Source organism: Chroicocephalus ridibundus, chromosome 9 (genome assembly GCF_963924245.1).
Source record: "Chroicocephalus ridibundus chromosome 9, bChrRid1.1, whole genome shotgun sequence".
NCBI lineage: Eukaryota > Metazoa > Chordata > Aves > Charadriiformes > Laridae > Chroicocephalus > Chroicocephalus ridibundus.
The window spans coordinates 3,845,561-3,872,828 of record NC_086292.1 but is presented as its reverse complement, the minus strand read 5'-3'; the positions used below and the strand labels follow the sequence as shown (position 1 = coordinate 3,872,828).

The following is a 27,268-nucleotide window of genomic DNA, read 5'->3' as shown; positions in this document are numbered from 1 at the left end:
GCAAATGCTGTACGTGTGAATCTAATATTCCTTTGCTTCTTGTAAAATGGACTAATCGACACTTGGGTATTTATCTTCATCAGCTAAATGGTTACGAACATAATTTTGATTTTTTTAAGTGATCACATAAGAATGATTGCATAGACAATTGGTTCTTGGACACTTGCTTCGAAACATGCCTCTCTCTTACCGTGACTCAGGTTTCCATCAAAGGGGAAGACGAAGCCAGCCCTGGCTTTGAAACCAGACATGGGCTCCATCTCGAATCACAGCTATTTCAGAAATGACACGGACCCCTCTGAAGACCAGTCTTTTTCTTTGTTTGACGTCCATATTTTGGTGCCCGTAACTATAATTTCCATCATCCTGTTTTTCTTGGGAGTCTCTGGGAATTTGATTACGATAGTCATTTTCAGACGCTCGCAGGAGATGAGGACCACAGTGAACATGTACCTGTCCAGCATGGCGCTGTCGGACACACTGATTTTCCTTGGCCTGCCTTCAGATCTCTACCGCCTTTGGAAGTACAAGCCCTATATATTTGGGGATTTTCTCTGCAAGTTCTTCATTTACCTGAGCGAAACATGCACGTACTGCACCATCCTGCACATCACGACGGTGAGCGCGGAGAGGTACTTTGCCATCTGCTTTCCCCTGAAAGCCAAAACCACCATCACCAAGTGCCGGGTGAAACGGGTCATCCTGGCGCTGTGGGGCTGCTCCCTCCTCACCGCCGGCCCCATCCTCTTCCTCTTTGGGGTGGAACACCCCAATGGCAGCCTGCCCCAGGAGAGCTGGGAGTGCAGGTCCATCGAGCGTGTGGCCCGCACGGGGCTGCTTGAGACCATGACCTGGGTCTCCACCATTTATTTCTTCCTGCCGATGTTCTGCTTGACTCTGCTGTACGGACTCATCTGCAGGAAGCTCTGGCGGAGCGGGCGGCGGCTGCCGGGCTGCCGGGCTGCGGGTGGGAAAAGGTCACACACGCAGACTGTCAAAATGCTGGGTAAGAGCAGTTTAGCAACCCAATCTGAAGAAGTGCCCTCTTTAATCACTCCCCCGGGGTGCACAGCGATGTGGAGGATGATGGAGAGGAGGGACAAAACGCACAGAGTTATACAGATTTAAAATCAGTGGATTTACGCTTAGTTTGTGTTCCTGGCTCTTGCTGGTAAGAAGGGGCGTCTCCCACTGCGTGGTGTTCAGGCTGGGGATCTCGCAGCGCAGCGGGGAAACAGATCAGCCTGGCTTTTGGTTGCTTTGAGATCACATTCCTCATGTCCCCCCACCATCTCTGACCTTGTGGGATTAAATACAGGAAAAGGGAAAATTCTGTGACTTAAAACCGGACTAGGCACTTACCCTGCTACAGCAAGGAAAGGTTATTTCCCCTGCAAAATTTCTCAAGCTTAGTGACTATGGCTTTGTCCAGGATGGCAACAACCCACCTGTCTGGCCTTAGTTGAACATGATCATTATCCTGTGCCAGCTGGTACCTCTGCCTCGGTGCAGACATTGAAATCAGGGTTTGGGTCTCCTCCCCTCCTCCCCATCCCTCCAGCCGCTCCCTCCCAAGCTTCCCCCCCCTAGATCCTTGTCCCCAGGGAAGCAGCAGCACCCAAGACCGGAGATACCTTCAGTAAAAGGTACCACAGCTATGCCCCGGCTAGATTGCTACCAGGTTTTATTTGCTTATCGTGTGCTCTGTTTTCCCGTCCTCTTCCTCAGTGCCTCCTGGTCCAGTTTGCTCCCCTTTTCTGCCCCTCTGCTTCCCAGAAGAGCCCCCACCTCCCGTGTCCCTGCTCCTTCCCCTCCGATACCCGTCACAAGATGCCAATGGCTACTCAGAATTTCAGGCCTAGAGTGGGCAGTAGCCCACTTCATTTAAGTACAGGCTGCTTTGCCCCAGCCTGATTTGATTCCCTTACCTCCACTGGACAACATGGGTGTAGAGACGCTCATTTTAATTGCAAACAACTAATTTTGTGTGCAACTGTCCTTGTTGCTTGAGATTACTAGTCATCACAGCACAAGAGCAGCTGGGCAAGGCAGGGCGTCTTGTCTTTGCTGGGTTAAATTTAGCAACCTCATGTCTCGATCCTTAAATAGTCTAAAGAGGTAGAATAAACTGCTCAAGATGACTGAAGTGTGCTCTCTTCCTTTTTAGCCGTCGTAGTTTTGGCCTTTGTGCTGTGTTGGCTCCCGTTCCACGTCGGCCGAATCCTCTTTGCCCAGAGTCAGGTCATCCTGTACGACCTCACGCAGTACTTCAACCTCATCGGCATGCTTCTCTTCTACCTGGGCGCTTCTATAAACCCCATACTTTACAACATCATGTCACACAAATACAGGAACGCGATGAGCAAAATCCTGCACCACAAGCAAACTCGGCGCTGCAGGAGCCTGACCAGGAGTGAAAAGGTTTCTTTTGAAGGTACAGAACTTGGTTCTTTTACATCAACTATTCAGCACTGACTTAATTCTCACAACACAAGCCTTTTGCCAGCAGTGTTGTGGGTCGAAACCCAGGTAGATTGTACACATGGAGACTGGAACAAGTTTTCAGGCTGTCTTTTTGGCTACTGTGTGTTTCCTGAGATAGGTTTGGAGCATTTCAGGAAGGCTGGAGTTGATTCATGTTATCCCTGTGCGTAGCAGGGCTGGGCTCTTCTCTTCAGTGAGCTTAGCAGCCACATTGGCCAGCTTAACCCTCCACGAAGCTCCTGTGAAGGGATTTGTCTCTGTTTTTGAGGACCAGACATTTCGTTAATGAGAGACCTGTGAAACGTAATTCAAGTTACTTTCTTCCCACTGAAGCCAAGAGCAAGTGGAGGCTAAAGCCAGGCCAGCTGTTTGCTCTCAGCAAATAAGTGCAAGAAATAAATACATCTGTAAGGTGCTTGGTAAGCAATTACTCATTCAGCAGGACTATGAATGCATCGCCTTCTTCCTACAGACTGATTTATTGCTCATCCCTCAGGTCTCTTTGAGTTGCTTCCCTCATTTACAGTCTTTTGTCTTGTTCTTTATTCAAACTACGCCCAGCTTTCCGCAGAGTCAGACGCCATCTCTGCTCATCTCTACGGCGAGAAACCACCCTTGCCTTTAGAGCTCATCTGAATGGACCAGGGACAAATCCCACGGGGGCAGTTGCTCGGCAGGGAAGCAGGAGAGGAAGGCGTTTGCCCGTCTCCAGTGTTTGTAAAACAGGCAAACACCGACCGAGTCCAGATCAGTCGTTCACGGGCTGTCCCAAGATCTCCCGTAAAAGGGTTCAAGAAATCACAATATTGGGTCCCCTCACCGACACCGCTCTCGGAAAAGGACAGTGTTGCATTAAGGTTCCCACAAATGACTCTTCTTCCAGAAAGATTTTTTTTTTTAAGACAGCTCTTAACGACACGAAATAATTTCAGGTTTCTTCACCTTAAATTACATACAACACAAATGACTGCTCCCGAGCAAGATTAAAATCCACAGAAACACACAACCCTGCAGTCAAATTTGAATACATTTGTATTATTTATTGGCTGTATTAAATATATTATCTATTTGATAGTTACAATTTAGTAATACAATGCATGGCAGCTTTAACATAAGTTTGAGATACCTCAAAATTACAATACAAGAAAACTGAAGATACCTAATACGTTAATGCCACTAGGGTGTATCGTTCTGGAATGGATAACAGCTGATGTAAAATCTGTATCGCGGGAGGCTTGCACCGGTGTTTTCTGGAAATGTGACTACTTTGTGGCAATTACAAAATAACTTTCGCTTTTTTAGGACTCACCGACTTGTTAGTATTTACTCTGCAATTCTAATTTATCTTTTAAAATTATCAGAAACATTATTGCCCAATAAACCTCTACAGACATCGTTCTAAGAGTTAAAGAAATAACCCTTTGGCAACAGAGATTTGCTGAAGGCAGCCTTATTTCCTAAAAGTCGACTATGAAGAGAAATAAAGACAGATTGTAAACTCTTCTGCAAACTAAAGACTAATATCTGTATAAAACTCTTTCCAACACTGGAGGGAGAGATTTCTATGATATAATAAATGATTAACTTAAAGTTCTGCTACAAGTAGAACAATACATTCAAACATACATTTTCCAGGACTTTTAATCAAAATAAATAGAGTACAAAATGAAGAGTACATTTTGAAAAGATTAATTTCAGATTGCACCATAAATCTACTTTTAAGAGTATTAAGCGATACTATGTCATAATTTAGGTTTTCCACATCTGAAATACAACACAATGCCTCAAACTATAACGCAACATTATTCGTCAACTGCCATAGGAAAAAGACCCTTAAAGTGATTAATTACTGGAAATACTTAGCCTGTAGCACTATCACATCCAACATTCCACAGACAAGTGCATTGCTCTGATGTAGATAAAGTGTAGTCTTTGCAAAATACGCTAAATCTACCTCTCTCTGGCGTATTCCAAATGCTATTGGGAAGACCCATTCTGAAACATGTTCGTAACTTGTGAGTTCCGGCTTTTGAAATATTTGCTATAAAAACGACAGCTGTCAGGCTCGTCTTTAGGTACTCGCAAGCAGATTTAACGAAGAACAGTCATATGTAGTGCACAGTGTCCACAAAAAAATACCCCCCGGACAAACAGGACGAGTTTCAGAAAAGTTCATAGCAGGCTGAACATTCCCATCTAGAAAACAATGGAATGTGAAGCTGCTACCGCTGGGATAGCAAGTCATTTAAAACATTGTATAAACGTTATCTAAAAAGAGTTCTTTCACGTACAATTTGATAATTCAGATTAAGTTAGAAGGGCATCCAAAAGCAGTCTGAACTTTTTATTTTTAGGTTAATAATAGTACAAAAACATTTGCTCAGTTTGAGCCAAATAGTGTAACATTTATCATAAATGCACTCTTTCTCCTTAAAGACAATACCTGTGCTTTTCTGAAAACACTGCAAAGATTTAATCAGAAGCACAGGAAATTACTTTTCTCTCAGGCACTGAGAGTGAAATGTGGATTGGGCCAACAGCTGCTCACCAACAGCAAAAAGCATTTCATTCAGAAATGTACAATACAAAAGGGGCCTTTTCTGCAGTGTTACATACGAACGCCATCGCTGTATGTACGTTACGTCCTGCTAACGTTTTGTCTAGCATTTTGATTAAAATTCTAAAAATGCCGGCACCCTCTACTTTTAACACTTGAAATGAGTATTACTGAATCCGAAATAGTAAAGTATCTGTAAAGTAGTAATATCACTAAGTCAAAGTCAATATTCTGCTTTCCTTCTACAGTATATTAAATGTGGTATGCTCTAGTAATGTTCTGCAATGCAGTACTGCTCTAAGCTGAAGCATTTGTGCTGCTGTATTTCACGTATACCAAACTACAACAATACCTGATTAAACACTGCGGATCGACTACCACTGCTCTAGTTGTACTTGAAAAGGACTCGCTCTATCGATGCCTTCTCTCTCTAACCGGCCAAAGGGCCCCGGCTTTGAATTTGGAGAGAGGAAGAGTGCGCACACACACACACCGGTGTGCACAATAAGGCAGTTTTTTTTGCTGTTTTATTAACAGCTAACCCTGATTACGGAGGACCCAGGATTACCCTTTCTACAAGAAATCTGTGTTCGGTATTTGGAAAGGATCTGCCAACCCAGCCTCGCTGTTAGCCAGCAGGAAAACTGGAAACGCACGTAACACTAGGTTTCCAGCTGGGACTTTAATTAGAACTAACCATAAATACCCGAAATAGCTTCTGTACAAAAAGCTGAGTACTGAATAGGCTCTCGTCTACTTGATTACAAAGTACTGAATAACAACAGCAAATAAAATAGCAACCACTGCAAATCCGCAGAGAAGAACGATAGCGATGAAGCGCTCTTCACGCAACGTCTTCTTAGTCTCTGCCAACTCCGTCGTCAAATCAGCACACGGTGGGACCTGCTCTTGTTTCTGAGATGAGAACACTGTACTGGGACTGTAGGGTCCATACAGTTCTTGTGATCCAGTAGAGTCTTGGGACTGACGGCCGGCGCAGACTCTGATCCGATATTCACAGTTTGTCTGCAAGTTTGTGAGGCGGAAGGAAGTCTCTGGTCCCTTGTACACCTGGTCAGGAGAAGCAAAGAGAGAACCACTTGACGTGGGATTCGTCTTAGAAACACTAAGCAGCACTTTCCATTCTGCTTTACGAGCACATGCAGCGCTGGACACTGCCTGACGTTGTTCTCTTCCAGCCCGCTTAATAAAAATCTCAGCTTTTATTTCTGAAGAACTTATGATTCATTTTCTTGCGAATAATCCATATCTTCCCACTATGCCCCACACTGACAGACCTGGATTGAGAAGCTCAGGAAAATAATAAATAAATAAATAACAATTGTTCTGCACAACTATTGTTCCATATAGCTCCCCCACAGATGCGGGGCAAGTGCTGTCTGTGACTAACAATGGCAGTGATGCCATGGACTGTAAGATTTAAGGAGCACAAGCCTTGTGAGGAGCGGCTGAGGGAGCTGGGGGTGTTCAGCCTGGAGAAGAGGAGGCCGAGGGGAGACCTTCTCGCTCTCTGCAGCTGCCTCAAAGGAGGGGGCAGCCAGGGGGGTTGGTCTCTTCTCCCAAGGAACAGGCGATAGGACAAGAGGAAACGGCCTCAAGTTGCACCAGGGGAGGTTTAGATTGGAGATTAGGAAAAATTTCTTCACTGCAAGGGTTACCAAGCATTGGAACAGGCTGCCCAGGGAAGTGGTGGAGTCACCATCCCTGGAGGCATTTAAAAGATGGGTAGACACAGAGCTGAGGGACACTGTTTAGTGGTAACTTGGAAGTGTGAGATTAGCATTTGGACTTCATGATCTTAAAGCTCTCTTCCAACCAAAGGTCTCTACGAATCAAAAGAGCCAAAGGAGATGCTGGGAGAACATGATAAACCAGCGTTAACCCACTTCTAGACAACCAGCCCTCCCCAGGACTCTCAAAGCCCACCTTCGCGGTCATTTGCTTTTACAGTACAAGCAAAGGCTCAACAGGGAAATGAATCTTTATGATCCTCAATCTGGGGCCACCTTCGATGCCGTGAAGAGGCAGAAGGGCAGGACCCTGCCCTGGAAGTTGTCCTCACCCATCACAAACTCAAAGGCTCACTGAGAGGAACCGACTGAGACCCGGAACGAATACCCTGGGAGTCAGGATGGTAAAATGAATCCCTTGCTGAAATGAAATGTATCCCTGCCATTAGCACCACCAAAATGAAATTCAACCTTCAAATACAGACAACTTTTTTGCCCCAATGATTTTTCAAAGTGAAAAACCCCTCAAATTCATTACGTTAAGTAGAAGGTACCTGATCAAACTCTCTCCCAGCAGCAAGCTGAAGGATGTAAACAATGGAGTCTCCTTTCATCGGCTGTAAAGGTTCCCATGTGATTTCATAAGTGTTTTCTTCCAGCTGATTTGCTTTGGGTGCTAGAAAATAGTAATTTGTTGGCATTTTAAAAAAACAGAACAATGGTTACTACAAGTGTTCTTGTTTTTTCAATCAGAAAAAAAGATCTAAAATCACCAATTATTACAGTGATTCATTTTCACAGCTACTGTAGCAAACGGGCACTAGCTTCAGTGGCAACAAGGACATTTTCTCACTCTGGCTTGACGTATGCTTTGCTTTTCTATGTTTTCCTTTTAAAATGGTTTTGTTCTAATGCAAGTGACTGGGCAGTGTCAATCTAAAAGCTTAAGGTTTTTCCAATGTATTTGTTAACAAAGCAGAGGTAACTGTCGCTCTTAGAGGTAACAGTCATTCCAATAATTTTAAACAATTAAAATTTGCTTCATTCTACTTTCTTTTTCTTTGCTATATTTCATGACATAAACTTAAAAACATGATTATTGTAATATTTGTAGGTTACACTTGTCTGTCTTTTCAAGCTGACAAGATGCGCTTCTGACGCGTAATGCTCACGCAGATGAGCAAGCACGTTCAAATCACTCCAGAAAACAGAATTTATGTCTGGGTATCTGCAGAAGTGAAATTACATGTTATAAACACGGTGGAGTCAACTACTTTTCCTGTAGGTAATTAGCATTCTGGTCTTGAGAATGACTTTCTCTAACAGCAATCTTTAATCTTCCTATTAGAAAGTGAAGATCAGGGGAATTACTTGTGTCCTTATTTGCCTGACCATTGTTTTAACTTCTATCAAGGGATAGATAACCCTGTAAAACGACTTCCCAGCTGAAAAAGGGCAGAAGAAACCCTCACTGTCAGGGGTGGAAGAGCTACAGCGTAGGAGACAGCCACATGCTGGTCCTACATGGGTAGAGCCCTTCTTATACCAAGGTAAAGCCCGGCACAGCTAGTTTCTGTTCTCTGTCCCACAAAGGCCCAGGAAAGACACTGGGCTGGGAGGAGAGTCAGTTTTTAGCATTTAATCTAGTATGTAAATGGTTTGCAGAAATCTCTAGTGCAGCGTAAGCTCACCTTTAAGAGATGCAGGTGGAGACTTCGTTGTAGTGAAAGCGTAAACTTCAGAAAACTCTCCCTCTCCAGCATCATTATATGCCTGGATTTTAAAATAGTACGTAGTGGATTCGCTGAGTCGCTGTACCTTGTATGTATGACAAGGACCATTATAAACAGTAACAAACCTGGAAGAAAAACACAGAATAATACACATTAGAATTATTCAGTAAATCACAAATTTCTATGTCAATATCATAAGTGGAACAGTTTCATATCTAACTTCAGTACCAAAAAAAAAAGCAATACATTACGGGTGCCCCACGTTCCTACATACACACGTGATGAACGTTAGGCAGTTTGAACTCTGTTACTGTCATCAACAGTTCATGATGCGGATTAAATCAGCAACGCACACCATTCCTACTGGTGGAAGTCTTAATTTACATTCACGAAGCATTCATTCAACCTGTCTAGGCGCTAAGCTCCAGCCATATATGAGCTACCACCGAAACTACATGCCCAAACTCTTGATTTGAATCAAGAGAATAACCCTCGTAGATACTAGGTAAGCTGCAATTTCAAGTTAAAGAACAGTGGTCAAACCCACGTTTTTTATATGCAAAGTGGACTTCATTTTAGAGTTCCCAAAAAATAGAAGTAACTGGCAACACAGGAAGATAAGAAGATGTTACTATTGAAATAGTACATAGTATTTACTGTTTACAAGTGACTACTAGTGCAACAGCTACTAACAGCACTTCTGGTTGAAAGACGGGATGCAAAATGCAAACTAAGGGGCAAACTTTGTGATGCCCAAATGACTTACTAGCGCAAACAGAAGGGAGAATACTTAAAATGCCTTAAAAACTTGATATAAAGTCGCAAAGCAACAATGTCCTTAACGTTCTGATTATCTTACCTGCCAAACCTGTCCTCCATCTGCAAGTTGAATTGTGTAGGGTTGGTAATTAAAGCTCTGCTGGGACCTTCACCCCATTTAAGTTTAAGGCTCTGGTAGCTGAAGACCACACATTCAAGATGAGGAGGGTCAGGAGGTAGTGGTTTCGTTTTGGCTTTAATGGAATGACTGAAAGGACCAACTCCGAGGCTGTTTATGGCCTGTATTCGAATTCTAGAAACGTGAGAAGAGCAGCCGTGCGGTTAATTTACCGAGTTCCTAAAAATCTCGCTAGGTTATAAAGCAAGAGTTAAAATTTGTGAAGAATATAACCACAAACAATAAAGCAATTAAAATGCAGTTAGAAATTAGCTATAAAAATAATCTACTTCAAAACAAGTCAACGTGATTACATTGGTTTTGGCATAATGAAGCTTCGGTGTTTCTCAGGATTGTTGAGGTTTATTCTGTTCCGTGAACAAGCGCCCAGGTCCTCCACGTTCACCCGGGCCGTTTGCCTCCCACTGACACCCAAGATCCACAAGCTGAACTAAGCTTTAACCAAGCCATGCAACGCAGGAACAGCTAATTCTGCTCTTATCTGTACATTCATCCTCTTTTGGCGAGATATCGATCATCCCATTATATGCTTTACTGCAAAATAAAGAATTCTAACCCCAGAAAACTTGGAATAAAGCCTTGGCTGTGAGAGAGAATGTTAATCTTAACCCATCAATCTTAACTCTTGCTGCTAAAACATCATGGTTTAATTCTGGATGTGACAATTATTTTTTTTTTTTTCCAGAGTTGCAGAGTGAATTAGGCAAATAGTCTGTAAGACAAATAAAAAATTGCTCTAAATTTTTAACACACCACCCTCAAAGGTATTGACTGAAAAATCCTACAAACGTGGTTTCAGAATAAAATGATTAATTATTACCTGTACAGAGTATCAGGCAGCAGATTCTCAAGAACGTGGCTTGTATTTCTTCCAACAGTTACAAGCTGCTTTTCTCCGTATTCTATATTATACCCAGTGATCTCTGCCCCATGACAACACGGTTCCTCCCACTGAATTGCAAGGCACGTGGATAAAGGAAGAGACGTTTCCATTTGATCTTCTTCAAGTAAATGCAGTACTGACACTGCTGCAGGCACTGACGCCGGGGTTGTCACCACACCGGTCTCCCCAAACAACCCAACTCCCGCCACGTTCACAGCCTGGAAGAGAGACCTTCTATTGTTTACCGAATCTACGGTATTTTTTCTAACCAGACAGTCACAACTGTCGTGCTTCCTTCTGCACGTTATTAAAAGTAATTTGGAAGAGAATGGAAAATCTCCCAAATAAAATGTAAATACAGCAAAAAGTCTGGTATTTAAATACAACACTAGACTGTATTAAATCACAACCTCTTTTCCTGATACAAGTACAGTTAGGAGGGACTGGGGCAGAAGGGAAGTATTTTTACCAGTTACCTTCAATATTGCATTAGTAGGTGACAGTACACAATTTTCTTCATCTCTAGCTGAAGTTTCTCTTCAAACCGTATGTACTTGTTTAGTAACACATAACAAAAGGCTTTTCATACCTGTACTCTGCAATAATATGTGGTTGCAGGTGTGAGACCTTTTACTTCATAGCTCTGGCAAGGGCCAGTGTAAATGATATGCATCGATCCTTCCACCTGTCCCCAGTCCAGTCTGTATTCACTGATTTCTGCACCGTTGCACGCAGGACTCTGGGGGTTTAAGTGATAAGTTTTCCTTCAGCTACGGCACATAGACACCATGCAAGTGGGATCTCTCGTTACGCTGAACAGACATTGGAGCAGAAGCACTGGGGTGCAAACCCGAGGTCTTTTCCACCATAGCCAAGGACATGATTTTAATTCAGCTTGTTAAAAGGTTCCCATCTTGACACGTGGATATAACAACAATACAGTTCAGACCAGAATTTCGAGTGACTCACCATCTTTTACCACTTGGATGAATTAAATCTATTACACACTGGTTACCATACCATTACGAGGGTTAAGCGTCACCCAATTTATTCAGTTAAGATGGCGATTCATAGCTGGCAAAATTTACAAACCCACTGTATACCTCTATCAAGAAATGTGCTTAAAATATTCCACCTCTACATTTGTTGTTTCTTCCCTTTCTGTGTATCATACACATGCCACCACAATTCTAGAAGCCAAGTATTAATTTGTGCATTAATGAAAATAATTAAAACCTACCTCCCATGAAACCACAGCGCAAGTTGCACTTTTACAAGTTATCAGGGGTTTGCAACATTGCTCAGGGGGTCCCGGAGCAGTGGAGATCTCTGCTTTGTCAGAGGGAGGGCCAAACTGCAAGAAAATATGATTGCATGAATACAACAACAGCAGTAGAGTGAAAAAAAAAAAAAAACCAAACCTGACGTGTGACCTAAAGAAAACAAATTATTTTTAACTTGATAGCGAAATAAATAGAAGAGTTCAGTGCTTAGTTTCACAGCACCACTTAAAATTCCTTTCAGGTAGTTTATTTTATAAACTGGCCCTGTGCCTACAGGATATCTGTAATCCTCCCACTAACTCCCACTGCTATGGTTTTGTAACCCCTCCTTCCCCCGTAGTCAGGATCTGGCTTCCAGAAGAAGCCGGGTACTGTTTCAGAAAGCCTTTTATGCAACCACTGTTTATCCCAACCCTTTTCGAACCTGGCATTATTCGAACACACCCCTCTCTACACAATACTACTCTCACGCCACCAATCCGTAGAGGTCTACGCTAATTGTAAAAAGTAAGGCAATTTCTTAATGCTCAAACTTTACGTGGCTGCTCACAGCCAGAACTGTAGGGCTTAGACTGCAGTCAATGAAAGGACTAGAAGTAGTAATCAAATGTCTAGCACTAACTTTGGACTAGTTACCTTCGGTACCAACGGTAATCCAGTAAACAGCAAGAGAAATGCAACAGACAGTGAACGTCCCCTTCATCAGGGACATTCAGTCCTTCCTTCAGCCCTAATTTTTTGAATCTCCTTCAAATATTTTTTTTTTTATACCATAAGAAATTTTACTCCTTCAACAGAACTACAACACAACACAGAAGCTACAAAATACTATTCAGCTTGTAAGACGATAGTATCATTACTACCTCTTGCGTAAAAAATAAACAAGTAAATAAAAATTGATCTCATTAGCACAGTGGTTACCCCAACTTTATTTGCTGCTCGTATCCAGAAGCAATACGTTCTCCCTGGAAGCAGATTGTTTACTACATACTCAGATGCTGGACCCTGATACACTTGTCTGCGTTCCTCTTGCTCAGAGTTTGCCATCTCTATAATATATTCTGTAATGTCGGAACCTCCATCTACAGATGGTGGGCCTAGGAAATAAAAAGAGAATTTTATTTCACAAAACACTTTTTCTCTTAAATAGTTTCTAATTAGCCTTCTCAAGCTAAAAGTTGAATCAGAGGAATTCTAAAAGTCAGAATGCAGGCTTTTATCATATATCTGAGCAGAAACACCTTACAAAGCTTGCTTCCCCCACGTCCCCACCCCAGATAGTGATGGATTAGTTTAAGATGGCCTTCATCAGGGTTTTTTTTTCAGATATTTTCCACATATTTTCTTCAAAAAAACCCCGTGTATCTTCATTACTTTTTTATTTTCTCCTCTACTGAGAGAAAAATAAGAAAAGGAGGGTTGATTTTTAAATTGCAGGCATGTGACAGTAACGAGGCAGTCAGCAAGCTTTTCCCCTGGAAGACATTTATATCTGCTTAAGTCTCACCCTATCGTTGCACACGCATGCGTCACCAAAGCAGAGGTGGTTAGCAAGCTTCGGCCTTCTTAAAAAGGCAAAAAAAAAAAAAAAAGGGCAAAAAAAAGCAACTAAGGACATAGACTACATCTATATATTTATTTTTTTTCCCTCCCTGAAGAGTTCTACAGATTTTTCATTTTTGTTCTGACGTTTAAAAACAGAAAAATATTTTGCTCAGAAGCACCGGAGCTTACCCCACTGCAAAGTGATTTCCTTGGGCTTAGCTTTGCCTGCCAGGCACGGAGCGTGGCACGGGCCGGGAGGAACAGCTGATGTCGTAACAGTCGTAACATCAGAAGCCTAGCAGAAATAGATGTTATTTTAGAGTGGAAACGCAACCCAACATTTCACTAAAAGATAAATAGAAATGGTTTTCAGAAGCAAGTTTACTCTCGTTTTTCTCACCTGGCTTTCACCACCTTTACTGACACAATAAACTCTCATTCTGTAGGAAGTGCCAGGCTTCAGATGATCACATACGTGTTCCCTCTGGGAACCACTGTATACGGTGTCCCATTTACTTCCTGAGGAAAAAAAGAAAATAGTTTTGCAAAAAAAAAAAAAAAAATCAACCTTGAAAACTCTCTCTCACAATTATTAAGAGCTAAGCAAGCCACAGAATGCAATCTGAATAATCAATTATGCAAAGAACACGTACAACACAATATACACATGTGGAAACAGAACAGCAACTGCGAGAGCAACAAGTAGTGAATTAGCTCACCGACTTAGCACACAAGCTGAATCGGTACTTAAACTTACCAACTGACGTTTCTGAGATTTCCAAAAAGTATTTAGAAACGTCTGCTCCTCCATTATCTTTGGGTGGCTCTGAAAGAAATCAACATCTTAAAATAAATTCTAGAAGATTTTAAAACAATGCATTATTTTGCAATCAGCTTTTTCAGAGAACATATTCAAGTAGAAAACTCGATTCAAAAGAAACAGAAAACAGCAGACATATATTAGCAATGCATTTTCCAGAACAATAGTTTTTTTTCTATTATTAATGGTGATTATGCCAGGAAGAAGAGTAAGCAGGAAAATACTGCCAGTTTCAGGTATCATCTCTTATTTTTTTAACAACATATGAAAATTATCGAAGCACCACAGTAAATCTAAGGGCTATTACAACTGAGGCTATTACAATAGCATTGACTGCTTCTCTAAAACAAATAAATAAAAACACTACTTTTGTACTACAGCGCCAAAATAAACCGAGCTGCCATTTTTTGGTAACGCTAAGCATTCCTCCTGCAATAACAACGTCTGCAGAGACAAGTAATTAGCCTGAGTTGGTCTCTATTTTTCAATCTGCGTTACTGAGGGTCTGTACATACACAAGCAGCACTCAAATACAGCGGTAACAAAAGGGACCTACCCCACGTAACCTTCACGCTGTGCGAATGGATCTTGCCCTTTACAGTTGGTTTACTTGGTGGTCCCGGTTTGTCAGGATTGGTGCTGTGCTCTACCACCTCACTGGGGCTACTTCTTCCTTCACTGTTGTAGGCAAAGAGCTGTTTCAGGAATGAACGGAATATGTAAAAAATGATTGATTTAGTGACAAGTAATATCCTGCTGATTTATAAAGTTCTTCCATGCAAAAAAAAAAAAAAAACAAAACCAAAAAAACACCGCCCGAACAAAACCAAAAACCCAGAAGAGACAACAAAATTAGCCAGTGCAAAAAAATCTATTTTGTATTGATTCCACCAAAACCTATTATAACAACAGACGTACTGCATATCATTTTCTGCTGTATCCATAGAAAAAGTCTTAGCTATATGAAAACATTAAAACTCCAGAAAAATATACAGGCGTAATTAAATTCGAAACAAAATAGAGTACAAACCCTAAACTTATATGATGTACTCCTCCTAAGATTTCTTAAAGTGCATGAGAGTTCATCTCCGTTGTACTGTGGTTGGAAACCATAACCCTGCGGAGAGTGAAAACAAGAACACACGGTGTCACTCATTTCCCACGATAAAACAAAAACCAGATCAGATCGATCACTTTTTTTTTTTAAGCTTGCACTTCATCTTTGTTTCGTGAATACATGCAATACTTGCCAACTGCCGCAGTATTTTGCAGGATTTTATTCGGAGGTAAGATACAGACTTATTTTTTTTATTTAAGCACTACTGCGTATCAAGCTTTTACGCTTAGAATAAAACCAAGCACTTACAGAACCTTCCTCTTCCATGTCTAAACTGTAAGTGAGAGAGTCATCTGAAGACACCCCGTTAGGGGGGCTCCACTTCACTGACAGCCAGGTCACTCCTGCCTCGACGAGCACCGGCGGGGACGGGGCTGGTGGGACAATTCCTGCTGTATAGTACGTCACCGTCTCGCTGAACCCACTGGAAAATTTAAAAAAAAAAAAAAAATATAATGTTTACAGTGGCAAACATAGTTGATGAGAAAATAAGCGATATGATACATTGTGTTCATTACCTCATTCCAATATCATTTTTAGCAGCTAATCTGAGGGAATATTTTGTAGAAGGAGAGAGTTTGGTAAGTTTATACTGCTTCAGATGCCCGTAGTAGCATTCTTTGAAGGGTCCATTCTTCCCCTTTAAAAAAGTAAGAACAACCTGAGTCACTTCTGAGTCACTGTTTGCACGGAGACTGCACGCTCCCTGCTAAGGTCAACTTCTTCACTCCCAATTTTCCTAAATTTAATTTCACTAATTTAATAATAATTTAAAAAAAAAAATTTATAAATCAGTAAGCCTAAAGAATGTAAAAAGCTAACGTCATCATGGTCATACCAAGTACCCTGATAGTAATCCTGAGCATTCTTGATAATAAAACCACCTTTTGATTGAGATATCTGTTTGGTTTTTGGCACTGTAGATTTGACAAAATGGCAATAAATGACTGCAATTGAAAGCAAACGCGTTTTTGAAGTTTTTTATCACTTTGGAATACAATTCAGTAAGGAGTTCAAAAGCCGAGTGGTATTTGTGACAGCTACAAGCCAAACGCTCACTCATTTAAACAGAGCACAGGAATTAATGATGCTTCGAACGACAAGGGCCAAACGAGGGAGCTTACACTGTGCTCTCCGAGGATCTGAAAAGACCGTCTGCTTGAATTGCTGCACTATACTCATTTGATTCAAGCTTTTTAATTAGCTTGTGCCTTTAAAACTGTCTGGACAGTTGCACTGAAAATAGCCGATGTACCTAAGCAAAAAGTATTTTTAAGTATAATTGGTCTACAGATGTCATTACGATTTATTTTTTTTCCACTAGAAAAGGTCTTACCTCATCCCATTCTAAAAGAAAATTAGTTATTTTGGAACCATTGTCATTTGAGGACTGAAAATAAAGAAACAATGAAAAAAGTTAAAATCAAATGGTTGTACTTTTGTACTTTTGTAAATAATTCTGCACATTAAAAAAAAAAACAAACAAAAAAAAACATTTTAACAATTGAATAGAATATACTCCAACTGCCTTTTAAAACAAAATGTTTAGTGTAGAGCTGGAAGGAAGGTGCCGTAGGCATACAGAACAGCCCTCGTCTCCCACAAACACACAATCGGATAATCTGAAACTCTGCTGCGGGCACAGACACACGTATTCAGTGAAGTGAGTTAGAAAAGGTCAAAACTAGCAGCTATTTCAGCTAGTTTAATTCCTCGTTCCCGATGGCTCCCCAGGCTGCTATACTACTTCTACTAATTCTGATAGTTTAAAATATGAATTCATTAATAGTTTTATGAATAATGCAAGTTATATTCTTATAGCTTTTTTCCTTCTGTCCTTGCACTGTGTGTTCACCAACTGTCTGAGCAAGGTACGCATTCAGACGAGCAACCTTTGTGCTCCTTATGACACATTAATTGGGAACTTCCTTCACTTTCTAAACACGGATCACACAAATAATTTAACTAATTGAATTCATTTAGCTATAAACTGTTTTCCGGTTATAAAAGCGCAGTCCTAAGAAAAACACGAAAAGACAAGAAAACACAGTTACCAACAAGCCTTTACAGATACTGCATGTACTCAATATATGGGTCACAACGGGTGAGAATACCTGTAAGAACTCTGAATTATAACGTTAAGTCATATCCACTTATCATCCAGGAACCCCAAGTGAAATGTAACTGCTCTATCCTTTCCTACACTGCTGGTTCAGAAGAGAACTTTCCCACTGACTGGTTCGTACTTAGAGAGACGCACACCACTAACTCTAGCACACTGAAGCCGTATGCAAGAAACCAAGTAAACGTTGAAAGAAAGAGGAAGAAACAATCATGATTTCAGTTATCAGTCTTAACCGAGCAGCTTAAAAGCCAACGCCTAAAGCACACCCAAAATTATCGCCAAAGCTAATTTAAACACGCCATGCATGACATCAGGCTGCTTACCTTCCACTGCAAACTCAGGCTGTTTTTGGTTCTGTTAATTAGCTTCGGGGCAGCCGGACAGTCTGGCTCACAACTTTCCGTAGTGAAACTCACTAATTCTAAAATGGATTCTTTTATGGAACTGCTGGTTGCTGAAACTCTGAAAAAGAGGACAATTAGTTACGTTATTAGTGCATCAGCACCTGAAAATTTAAGGAAAGAGTTGTCAGCTTTAAAAACGCATTGAATCACAAGGAGTGGTTACAGCAACAAGACCAGCCTCCCCTTAAGTGCCCAACTGCTCTCCTTTCAGGTCCTTGATTCTAAAAGGCAACAATTTCATGCCTCTGCATTCAAGAAGAAATAACAAAAAGTGAGTTTATGATGTTGCTCCAGCTTCTAGCGATTGATGCCCACATGGTAGGAAACACTACTAGCCGTTCTGCGTTCAGGGAGACAGGGCCGTGCTGGTGAACAGTGTGATGGAGATCCCACAGGTGCACTGACTGACCTTCAAGACTCCATTTGGCATCCTTCATTTACTTTACAATTACTGTCTATCACAGCGGAGGTATTTTAGTGATCAAATACACGTGGGAGGCATGATGAAAACTACAGCAAGTGTTACAAAATGGTAACCGAGCACCTGACTCGAAATTAACCTTTTGCTAAAAAGACCTTGAGATTCAAATACGGACAACACTCACTTGCACAAAATTACAGATATTAAAACAGACTAAATCATCTGTTCAGGCAATAAAGCCACATTTATCAGTGTAATTGTTCAATCGGGACAGAATCTCTAGAACAGCCATGCTCATTTATGTGTGTTTTTGAAGAGCAATGACTTGACTGATTTTTTCAGAAATACTGCCCGCCTTACCAAATGTGGTGTAGGCAGAAGACGGTTGGCCTGTATGGCAAAGCAATACCACGAACCAAACACACGCTACACTGTGCAAGTGGAGCTGGGCTGAGTGTTTAACACACACAGAACTGTTCTGCAGTTTAAGAATAGGAGTTTGCTTCACGGAGTCTTAAAACTCGTCTCCTTCTGTGCCTGAGCATCGAGCTTCCCTCTTCCAGCTCTGGATCACAGTGTTCTCCTGGCTTCTTTAACCAGCTTGTCTTTTTCCTGACCAGTAACACCCCTTCTCCAGTAATGCGAATTTACTTTGCGGGGCAATTCTTGAATGTCACCTCTTGTTCTCTTGTAACGCAGCATCTAACCTCTCCCCATTTCAACCAGTTTCCACTTCCCTTCTTGCACTACTACAGATTGCAAATCAAGCCAACAAGCCAGAGCTGCAAATCCACGATAAAGTCTAGATTATTTTATTTCCCTCTGCCTTCAGCCTGCAACAATCTCTTTCACTGAGTCCAACCTTGTTGTTCTAAAAAATACCAACAGAGGATAACTGAAAGTTTATATTTCAGAGAAACAAGACAGAGAAGATGGTAGGAAAGAAAACAAGGTGACGTTTTTATGAAATTGGAAGATAAATGGGAATTTAGATAGCAACAACAATGTCCATAGCTATGAAATTTTATGCAGAATATTCCTCAAGTTGTTTTGTGATCACACCTTTTTCATGAAGCCACAATAATTTTGCAATTAATGTATCAACAAAACCATTAAGTATTTCATTCCCAGAAACATACCTGGCATGATAATCAGTTGCTGGTCTGAGATCAGGAAGTGTGATTGTTAATTCTTCCCCACTGCAAAAAGGAAAAAAAAAAATAATAATGAGTTACAGCTCTTCCTTACACTTTAAAGGACAAAAGCTTATTGAAAAGCAAAACCATGTAGCGCACATTTAACTTTCAAGTTTTCCATTGTCCACGTAACTCTTAGCGATATTACTTAAAATTTATTTCACGTGAAGTAGGTAGGTCTGCAAGTCAACAAACAGCTCCTGATAGAGAGATTGCTGATTGGTTAATGTTTTTAAACATCGGTATTGTGCTTAAATGAAGAAACTAAACTTACACATAGACAGATTTAAATTTTCCATTTTTACCACTGTTGGATATTGCTACTTCAAATGTAAATGCTGCTGGACTATGACTATGGCTCTCTCCATTCTGTGAACTAACTGGGAGATTCCAGGACAGAACGGCTGATCTTGCTTGTATATCAGAAACCTATTAAAAGCATAAATAATGCAAGTAAGTTTGCTTTCTGTAATAAAAGGTATATTAGTCAATAACATGGTGTCGCTAGTTTGCCTATGAAGTTCCTCGCTGGAGGAGTTCTTTACCTTTGTAGTGGAAATAGCGAGTCATTATTTGAATTTAAATTGTTTCCTCTTTTCATTTCTAAAATATCTTATTAAAGGATTTCCCTTCAAACACTAAACAAACTTACAGACGCACTACATTGTCTCAGTGTATGAAGAGAAAACTTCTATTTCACCTGCACTGTTTGCATCACTCATTTGGAGCAAAATTTCAGACTTGGAGTCTTGAACACTGACACCAGATCTCTACTTAAGCACGGTCAGATGGCCTAACTTTCAAACTCCATTACAACTCTCTCACATAATCTTAATATTGAACCACTAAGCTATACAATAGCAAGAGGCTCTGAATTTAAGTGCTCACAATGAGAAAAAAAAAAAAAAAAAAAGGTTTGCTGCTTAATTCCCATACTCCAAATTTTCTCTGACAAAGTCATCGTGGCCTTCCGTTGGCATTAAGCACAGATGTCAGAAGCAGCAATGAAAAAATACTACTCTTACAAAAAATAGCTAGAAAGCTGGAGCAAAAGAATACAACCCATGCTTACTGTGCACATAATGCTGAGAAGACGCTCAAGATCAAAAATATCAGCGAGGCTTTAGCATTTCGACATTTAAATTAACACCACCAGACTCCAACTTCCTGAATAAGGCTGCAAATACTCCAATATTTGCTCCAATTTCTAAACATAACATAAAAAGATGATCTATTTTTGTAAATTCTATTCCCAATATTATTAAATCCTCTGAGCTGAATGAAGGATGGTTCAAGAGTGGACAGGCTTCCAGAAGTTTAGCAGGCCCTTTGCAAGGTGCTAAAGCTCTTTCACATACGAGACAACTTCAACAGTGGAAATACTCTCGCGTTACGGACTGGGAAACTGAGTCAGGCAGACTGTTTCAGAAAGTTGGGAAAAAGTGGGTTTCTATAGCATGGTTGCCCCTTCCGAGCTATAAACTCTGACAACTAACATACGTTTTCTCTATTAAAAGAAATAAACCATTAAGAAAAAAGAAAGAGATCAATAAGACGCGTGTTATTTTATAGAAAGTATATGCACCGAAAATAATGGTATTTTAAGGATAATACTTACGACTGGCTTGCCAATGCTCAAGTGAATATCACATTTCTTGGATTCCGTGTCAGATTCTGAAATTTCAAATACAAAACAGATTACCAACCCCCCCTCAAGAGTAAACCAGCCTGTTACAAAAATGCCACCACAAGATGGAGTTCGCCTCATTAAGAGTTTAACAATAGTACTTATTGTGCAAAGTTCATTTCCCCTGTTTGTTTTGGCTGCGTGAGGGGTAGAAACATGAACTATCCAAAACTAACAGTGTTACAAAAACCCTTTTAGAACATCCTGCACAAAGGGTATATTTTCCTAATCTGAGCATAAATGGGTTTTCTCTGACAACACAAACACATTCCTCCAAAAATGAAAGGTGTTAAAAAAATGACAATAAGATCTTATCTCTCTATTGTATGTGCTTTCCTCGAATTTCTATTGCAAAACACTTGGTCTAGGCATAATTTGCGAGAAGCCTGATCAAAACTGCATGCTAAAAATACTTACTGGAACCAAAAGGGTTACATCTGTAAAATGAATCCTATCTGTACAATTGTCCATATCAAACAATTCAGGATATTATTCTGCTCACAAATAAAACCTTATTCCCCCCCAATTTGTATTAAGACAAATCTTTAATCAAGTATATTTCTTGCCCTTGAAATAAGTTGGATAAAAGCTTCCACCTCTATTGACTTCCCAAGATACAAAGTCAGATTTCTCTTTTATTTCTCTAACCAAAGAGTTAAATACAATAGTGACACGGATGAGGACTAGAACTTGCAGCCTAACAAGATCACTTAATTTAAGACACACATATAAAAGACACTAAAAGATGCACAAATCATTTAAGGAATCATGATAAAAAAACCAACTGTCTGCGTTTCATGTTTCAAATCAACATGAAAGACAAAGATATTGCAAAGTATTTTTGTATGCAAATACATAGCCACAAGCTATTAAAACACTCAAACATTAATCTAAGCAAAAGAATGCACTGAACTGAAATTACAAGTGATCAAACGGCAACGTGTAGAGGCAGTTGCTCAAACCTTCCTGTTTCTTGGAAGCTTTCGGTAACTCCTAGTTACCTGAAAAGTACCGCAAAGAATGACACCAGAAGTTTTGTTATGTAAGTACCCACAGGTCATCCTCACGTGGAACGTGGATCAGTCCCGAGTCGGAAAAGGCAGAGAAGTAAACAAAAGGTTTACAATTAAATCTTCCTGAAGACCTTATTTGAGAATTCTCAACTGAACACTGACATTACTATGATTTCTGCAGGAAATAAAAATTCTAAACAAAATGAAAATTATTTCAGGCTTTCTCTAATCCTGAATAGCCAAAGAAATTAACGAATTAATTTTTTTCAGAAGTTATTTTGCTTGAACTTACAGCATCTTCTGTTACAAAAGAATTCAGATTTATTTTTTTTTTTACCCTTTCAATGCAACCTACCTCCCATCTCTGCATCTGGACTGCCCTTTGTTTTTCCTATCTGCTTCTGCTTTAGTGGTCCTCCTGCCCCTTGCTGTCCCTTTCCATTTCCATTCTGAATTGTTGCATTGGAAGAATTAACAACTTTATGTGGTGAAGACGGAGGACTGTTAAGTTTATTGTTAGTGTGACCACTAGCTTGTCTGTCTTTTAGTCTTTTCTTCAGGTGTTCTTGCATTTTGAGACTCCTTTCATCTCGCTGAATGAAGTTTGTCCTTCCATGAGTACGAGGTTCTACAAAGAAAGGAGAACTTGGTTCATTATTCAGTACAATTTATTTGACATCTGAGAAATAATAAGTTGGAAGAATAACTACAGTAAAAGCAGAACTTGAAAACCTAGGGAACTTCACTGTGCTTGCTTTGGCAGCCTGTAGATGATGCTTGGAGCTGCGTGGCTCACGTAACTTCGGCTTCTGTGAAGTCCTGAGGAATTTCACGGCCAATACTCGGGTGTCTCCGGGCAGCAGAGCCACAGACAAGAAACACGCAGGTATCGCGGTGCCAGGCAGAGCCTCCCGAGACTTTAGGAACCTCACCTGATAAAGAGTTTACCGACTGGGCTCCAGTGTATGAGCATAAAGATCAGGCAGTAAGAGAAGAACGCATTTAATCCTTGTTTTGAAACGTCAACATTAGTTAAATCCTACAGTAAGATACACAAAATATCTGCAAGCAAGTTTCCATTTTTCCTATTTAACCCATATCCAAATGGTTGAATTTTTTTTCTTTTTCTTAAACATTATTTTTGATCACTTGTTGAGTTCAGGGTTGGGATTTTTTCGTCTTTTTTTTTTTTTTTAAATTTAATTCTTCAGGCCTTTCTCTTTTGTTAGCTGCGCCAGACTATGCCTTTCAGTTGCCCCTCTTCCCCGATATACCCGTACAGTCACATTTTCAAAAAAAAAACGTAAGCAAATTTAGAACCCAAACTAACTTTTTAAAACATAGCTTGGGTGCTACTGAATATTTTATCCTAGACGTGAACTGAAATAGCTTAATTACCAATTTAAGCTTGAGAGAGAGATGGTGAATGGTCTTACATCATCTAATTTCTTTCTGTGTTAAATGCTTGTTTATATAATAAGGCTCACACCCTGGTTTAATTCAGCAGTGACCCCAGTCCTCCACTGAAGTATTGCTGCATTCAGTTTTTAAATATAGAGTGAATTTTCATTTCACCCTCCAATATGGATTACTATGGGTTTTGGTTTATGTACGTTATTTTTATTTTCTTTCCAGTCATATTTGGACTCTGTTTAGCAAAAAAAAAAGACATTCATTTATCAAAGTGAATGCATTTTCAAAATACTTCACGCCAAGGCTGTGACAAAACAGAGCAGTTTTGGAGAGCAGAACTTTAGAGAATGGTAGAAGCAATCATTTGCTTTTACATTTAGAGTAATCAAAGAAAGGATCCATGAAAAATATAATATACATTGGAACACTTCTAAGTTACTGCTTTTGCATTGAATCCTTAAAAACAGAAGACGACTTAAACTTTACACAGCGATAGTTTGCACATGAAGAGTGCTTCAGACCAGGCGCCACGGTACCTTATATACAAGTGTATTTTAAGATACCCCATAAACACACATAAGGCTCAGGGAGTCTAATAAATAACACCGAAAATCACTGAAATGTGTGGAAGAGCTACCGACAGAACTCAGCTGTCTCAGCCGAGATCCACTGCGTGACAAGGCCTTCTCGTGTATTTAACCATCACCTGCACTCTCACCTTGTTCTTGAAAAACGTGTGGCGGCGGATGCTGGTGAATGAACTGCGGTGGTAGCTCTCCCGTCCCAGGAACCGGAGGGTACACTGGGTGAGGTGGGTGGGGAAGCAGAGCATGGTGATGGTGCATGTAATGTGGCACGTGGGGAGGAGGAGGAGGAGGATGCATGGAAGGATGGAATTCAGCCGAGTGTGGCAATACCACCACTTTACGAACTCCATTTTCTTCCACCACCTGTCAAGAAATGAAACATCAGTACAAAAAAAAAAATCTTGTAGATATTATCCATTTAATAAAGAATCTTTATGCTTAAGTTTATACCCACAACCAGTCAAGTCAGGGATATACGCACCGAAATGAATTCCAGTGGAAACCCAGCATATGTCACTGGAAGAAATACTGAGGCAGTCAGTTCTAAGAAGCTGAGCCTCACACGCTGAAGTGCTAAGCAATCTATAATTTATGCATAACGTATATATTCTTTTAAATAAGTAATGGGAATTGATCAGGGTGTAATTCCCAGTCTACTTGTAATTTCAGTTAGAAAAACTGCTTTCGATCACATCCTGACTGACAGCGCTACGGGACAAGTCACCGCACGCCATCCGATCTGTGGGACATGTCTACATACACCTTCTTAGCCTATGGCAAGTACAAAGTGCTACAAGTCAGCCCTGCTGTCTTCTACTGTGATCCAACCCAACTCAACCATCAAAATATTTCATGTTTGTCACAGGCTAAGAGAATTCAGACAAGGAACCTGTCTGCATCTGAACTCGAGGATAAAAAGATGCTAAGACAGTGCATGCATACGTATGCACAACTGACAACATACAGGCTCCTTCTGGAGTCCAACTGTGCCAGTGAAATACATTAATATCTCAACGTATTGCTTTTCCTACGATCAGTTTAGGATACATTAAGGTTTTGTACAATAACGTTTCTCTAAATATTAAAACAGAGTTGTTGGTCAGAACACAGGTTTTAGAAGACAAGGTCAAAAAATAACACCAGAGCAGGATTCACTAAAAGACACTGAAGTAGAACACTGCCCAGTTTAGTCTCATCTTTAAGACCCCTGGAACAGACGACCAGAGGCTGAGTTTTACAGGGTCCCTTCTCCAGGCAGAGTTCATAGTACATAGAGGACACCAGCTCTCATTTGTTCTCATTCTGTGGTTACAGGCCATTTTGCTTATCTGAGGGATTACGTTTTGAGCAGCTACAGTTCTGACGGGGTCAAAGGCTTCCGAGTTGATCATCAGAGAAATCACCTGCTCATATTCCAGTCTGTTTCTTCTGCCACACTACAGAAGTCCACTGCCATAAAGTTCAGACTGTATCTAACGACAAGTCTGACTCAGAAGCAAACTAGACTGTATTAGATCCTATTTAAAAGCAACCAACAAATCAATTGCTTTCTCCCTCACACAAAAAATTAAAGAGGTATGAGCAGTGTAATTGGAAAAAAAATAATAAATCAATGATAGAAAAACGTTCAACATTAAAGGCAAGCTGACACTTTGAAATTAATCAAGTCTCAGTAGGAAAAACCAGGCATTTTTCTTAGTCTGCAGCTTTATGCTTCCTTCCTTCTGAATCAGTCATCTCCTCCAAGTTGCATTTAAAAATGCAAATCACAAATGCTATTAGGCAGGGCCTTACAGTGCTTTAGCATTAACAGAGACAGATCATGTAGTCAGCAGAAAACATTATCCGTGGATGCAAGTGGGGGGCACACTCCCGCTGCAGGCTGGCATACAAAATTGAGACACAAAGTGTATTTGTATTGCAATCTGTAAAGTAAATAATACGAAATAAAATCTGCTCTTAGAAGATTTCACCTTATTTATATAGCCTGCTTTTATTAAAAATATACACAATTTATATTTTCAGGCATTTAAAGAAAGCACTTACGCAATAGCAGGCCATATGTTTTATCCTGTTAGTTTCTTCAAGATCCTCCCTTAAAGCATATTTAATTTGGCTGTAAGAAATCACCGTAGCATTTCCTAGTTGGCCAAGAAGGCATTACAGATGTTGAAACATTGCTTACGCCAAAAGTACATTTTGAAAAGCTCCTCAGCAAAAGACAGAGCAAACTAACAAGAAATTCTTCTTCTGAAGGGAAAGAGAATGTGTCCACTCAGAAACTGCTATGACAAAGCCCAGCTGTGAGACAGCCTCAGAGTCAGCTGTATCATTAGCAATTACTAACAGACTTTAAATAGAAGAAAAAAAATTACAAGAAGTCACTTAAGACTAAGTTCACACTGAATATACTTTGTTCTAGAAACAACGCGGGGGGGCTTTTTGGTTCATCAGCGGAACCAAATACACCACTTGAACTACATTACATTGCATAATATTACAACACACCCTGTAACGTATACAAGTCAAAACTCAGAGCAAATTTTGATGGATATGTTAACTCTATTTTATGTACATATTAAGCAAGAACACATGGCACAGTCTTGGGTAAAAGGGACACATTAACACAGTAAGATTTTCACATTGATTTTACAGCCTGAAGTTGCTATGTTCCCATTCTCCACTACCAAATCGTTTCATTCCACCTGGGCAAAAACCGACATAATTACCTCCGGGCTCCTCCAGCCAGATTTGGGAACAGAAAGTTCAAGTCTCATCTACTAGCAAGAACAGTATAAGTGACTCAAACTCTGCTTTAAAGTTGGTTTCAAACTTGTCTATCCCTGTCGTAACGACCACGGGAGACCAAAACAAACCAACCCCCCCCTAGTTTCATGTGACAGCAAACACAGAACAAATGTATTTCTCAGTTTGTACACCTCAGCATCTGCCAGCACTTTGCAGACTGTTTGCACTGAAGACTCAATTTCATATAGATGCATAAATTATCTGGGGGATCTTTCTCCAGGGTCTGCATGAAAGTACCTACTTATAATAAAAGAGACACAAAATGCAGAGGCAGCTGTATGCGAAAAGACAACTGCCTGGGGAAGTCAAGAACATACAGCTGTAAGGTTTTCAAGCCTACTCAGAAAACTCCTGATTTTGAACATCGCTAGAAAATCAGAAGCCTCGCCTGTCTTGTCTAAACATTTGGTTTTAATTGCTTCCCTTTAAAAATGCATTAATCGAAAAGTAAATCGAACTGGCAACTTCCAGTACCTCCGATAA

At 40.4% G+C, this 27,268-nt stretch overlaps 2 protein-coding genes across 3 annotated transcripts in view; one reads left to right on the top strand and one right to left on the bottom strand.

Annotated features, from left to right (window-relative positions):
* Window positions 1–249: 249 nt before the first annotated feature.
* On the top strand, window positions 250–2,751 carry LOC134520708 (growth hormone secretagogue receptor type 1-like). The gene is made up of 2 exons (XM_063346441.1): window positions 250–1,006; window positions 2,168–2,751. Exons 1-2 carry the CDS (start codon window positions 250–252, stop codon window positions 2,473–2,475), a joined length of 1,065 nt encoding a protein of 354 aa, XP_063202511.1. The 3' UTR covers window positions 2,476–2,751.
* A 759-nt stretch (window positions 2,752–3,510) lies between these two features.
* LOC134520406 (fibronectin type-III domain-containing protein 3a-like) overlaps window positions 3,511–27,268 on the bottom strand; it is a 48,392-nt gene continuing 24,634 nt past the window's right edge. For both annotated transcript variants that reach the window (XM_063345684.1, XM_063345687.1), the window contains exons 6-27: window positions 24,109–24,340; window positions 22,333–22,605; window positions 20,896–20,951; window positions 19,552–19,706; window positions 19,221–19,280; window positions 17,580–17,718; window positions 16,468–16,521; window positions 15,650–15,771; window positions 15,381–15,555; window positions 15,045–15,131; window positions 14,571–14,709; window positions 13,952–14,020; window positions 13,595–13,713; window positions 13,384–13,489; window positions 12,571–12,746; window positions 11,607–11,720; window positions 10,956–11,105; window positions 10,304–10,584; window positions 9,385–9,597; window positions 8,484–8,650; window positions 7,347–7,468; window positions 3,511–6,112 (exon numbers count right to left, since the gene is read on the bottom strand). In XM_063345684.1, the coding sequence (XP_063201754.1) occupies window positions 5,795–6,112; window positions 7,347–7,468; window positions 8,484–8,650; window positions 9,385–9,597; window positions 10,304–10,584; window positions 10,956–11,105; window positions 11,607–11,720; window positions 12,571–12,746; window positions 13,384–13,489; window positions 13,595–13,713; window positions 13,952–14,020; window positions 14,571–14,709; window positions 15,045–15,131; window positions 15,381–15,555; window positions 15,650–15,771; window positions 16,468–16,521; window positions 17,580–17,718; window positions 19,221–19,280; window positions 19,552–19,706; window positions 20,896–20,951; window positions 22,333–22,605; window positions 24,109–24,340 (3,327 nt within the window). In that variant the 3' untranslated portion in view covers window positions 3,511–5,794. The remainder of the gene's footprint in view (window positions 6,113–7,346; window positions 7,469–8,483; window positions 8,651–9,384; window positions 9,598–10,303; window positions 10,585–10,955; window positions 11,106–11,606; window positions 11,721–12,570; window positions 12,747–13,383; window positions 13,490–13,594; window positions 13,714–13,951; window positions 14,021–14,570; window positions 14,710–15,044; window positions 15,132–15,380; window positions 15,556–15,649; window positions 15,772–16,467; window positions 16,522–17,579; window positions 17,719–19,220; window positions 19,281–19,551; window positions 19,707–20,895; window positions 20,952–22,332; window positions 22,606–24,108; window positions 24,341–27,268) is intronic.

Excerpts from the sequence above, each read along its gene's own strand:
- LOC134520708 (XM_063346441.1), top strand. The coding sequence starts at position 250 with ATGGGCTCCATCTCGAATCACAGCTATTTCAGAAATGACACGGACCCC. Across the intron at positions 1,007-2,167 it reads GCAGACTGTCAAAATGCTGG|CCGTCGTAGTTTTGGCCTTT; the intron begins GTAAGAGCAGTT and ends CTTCCTTTTTAG.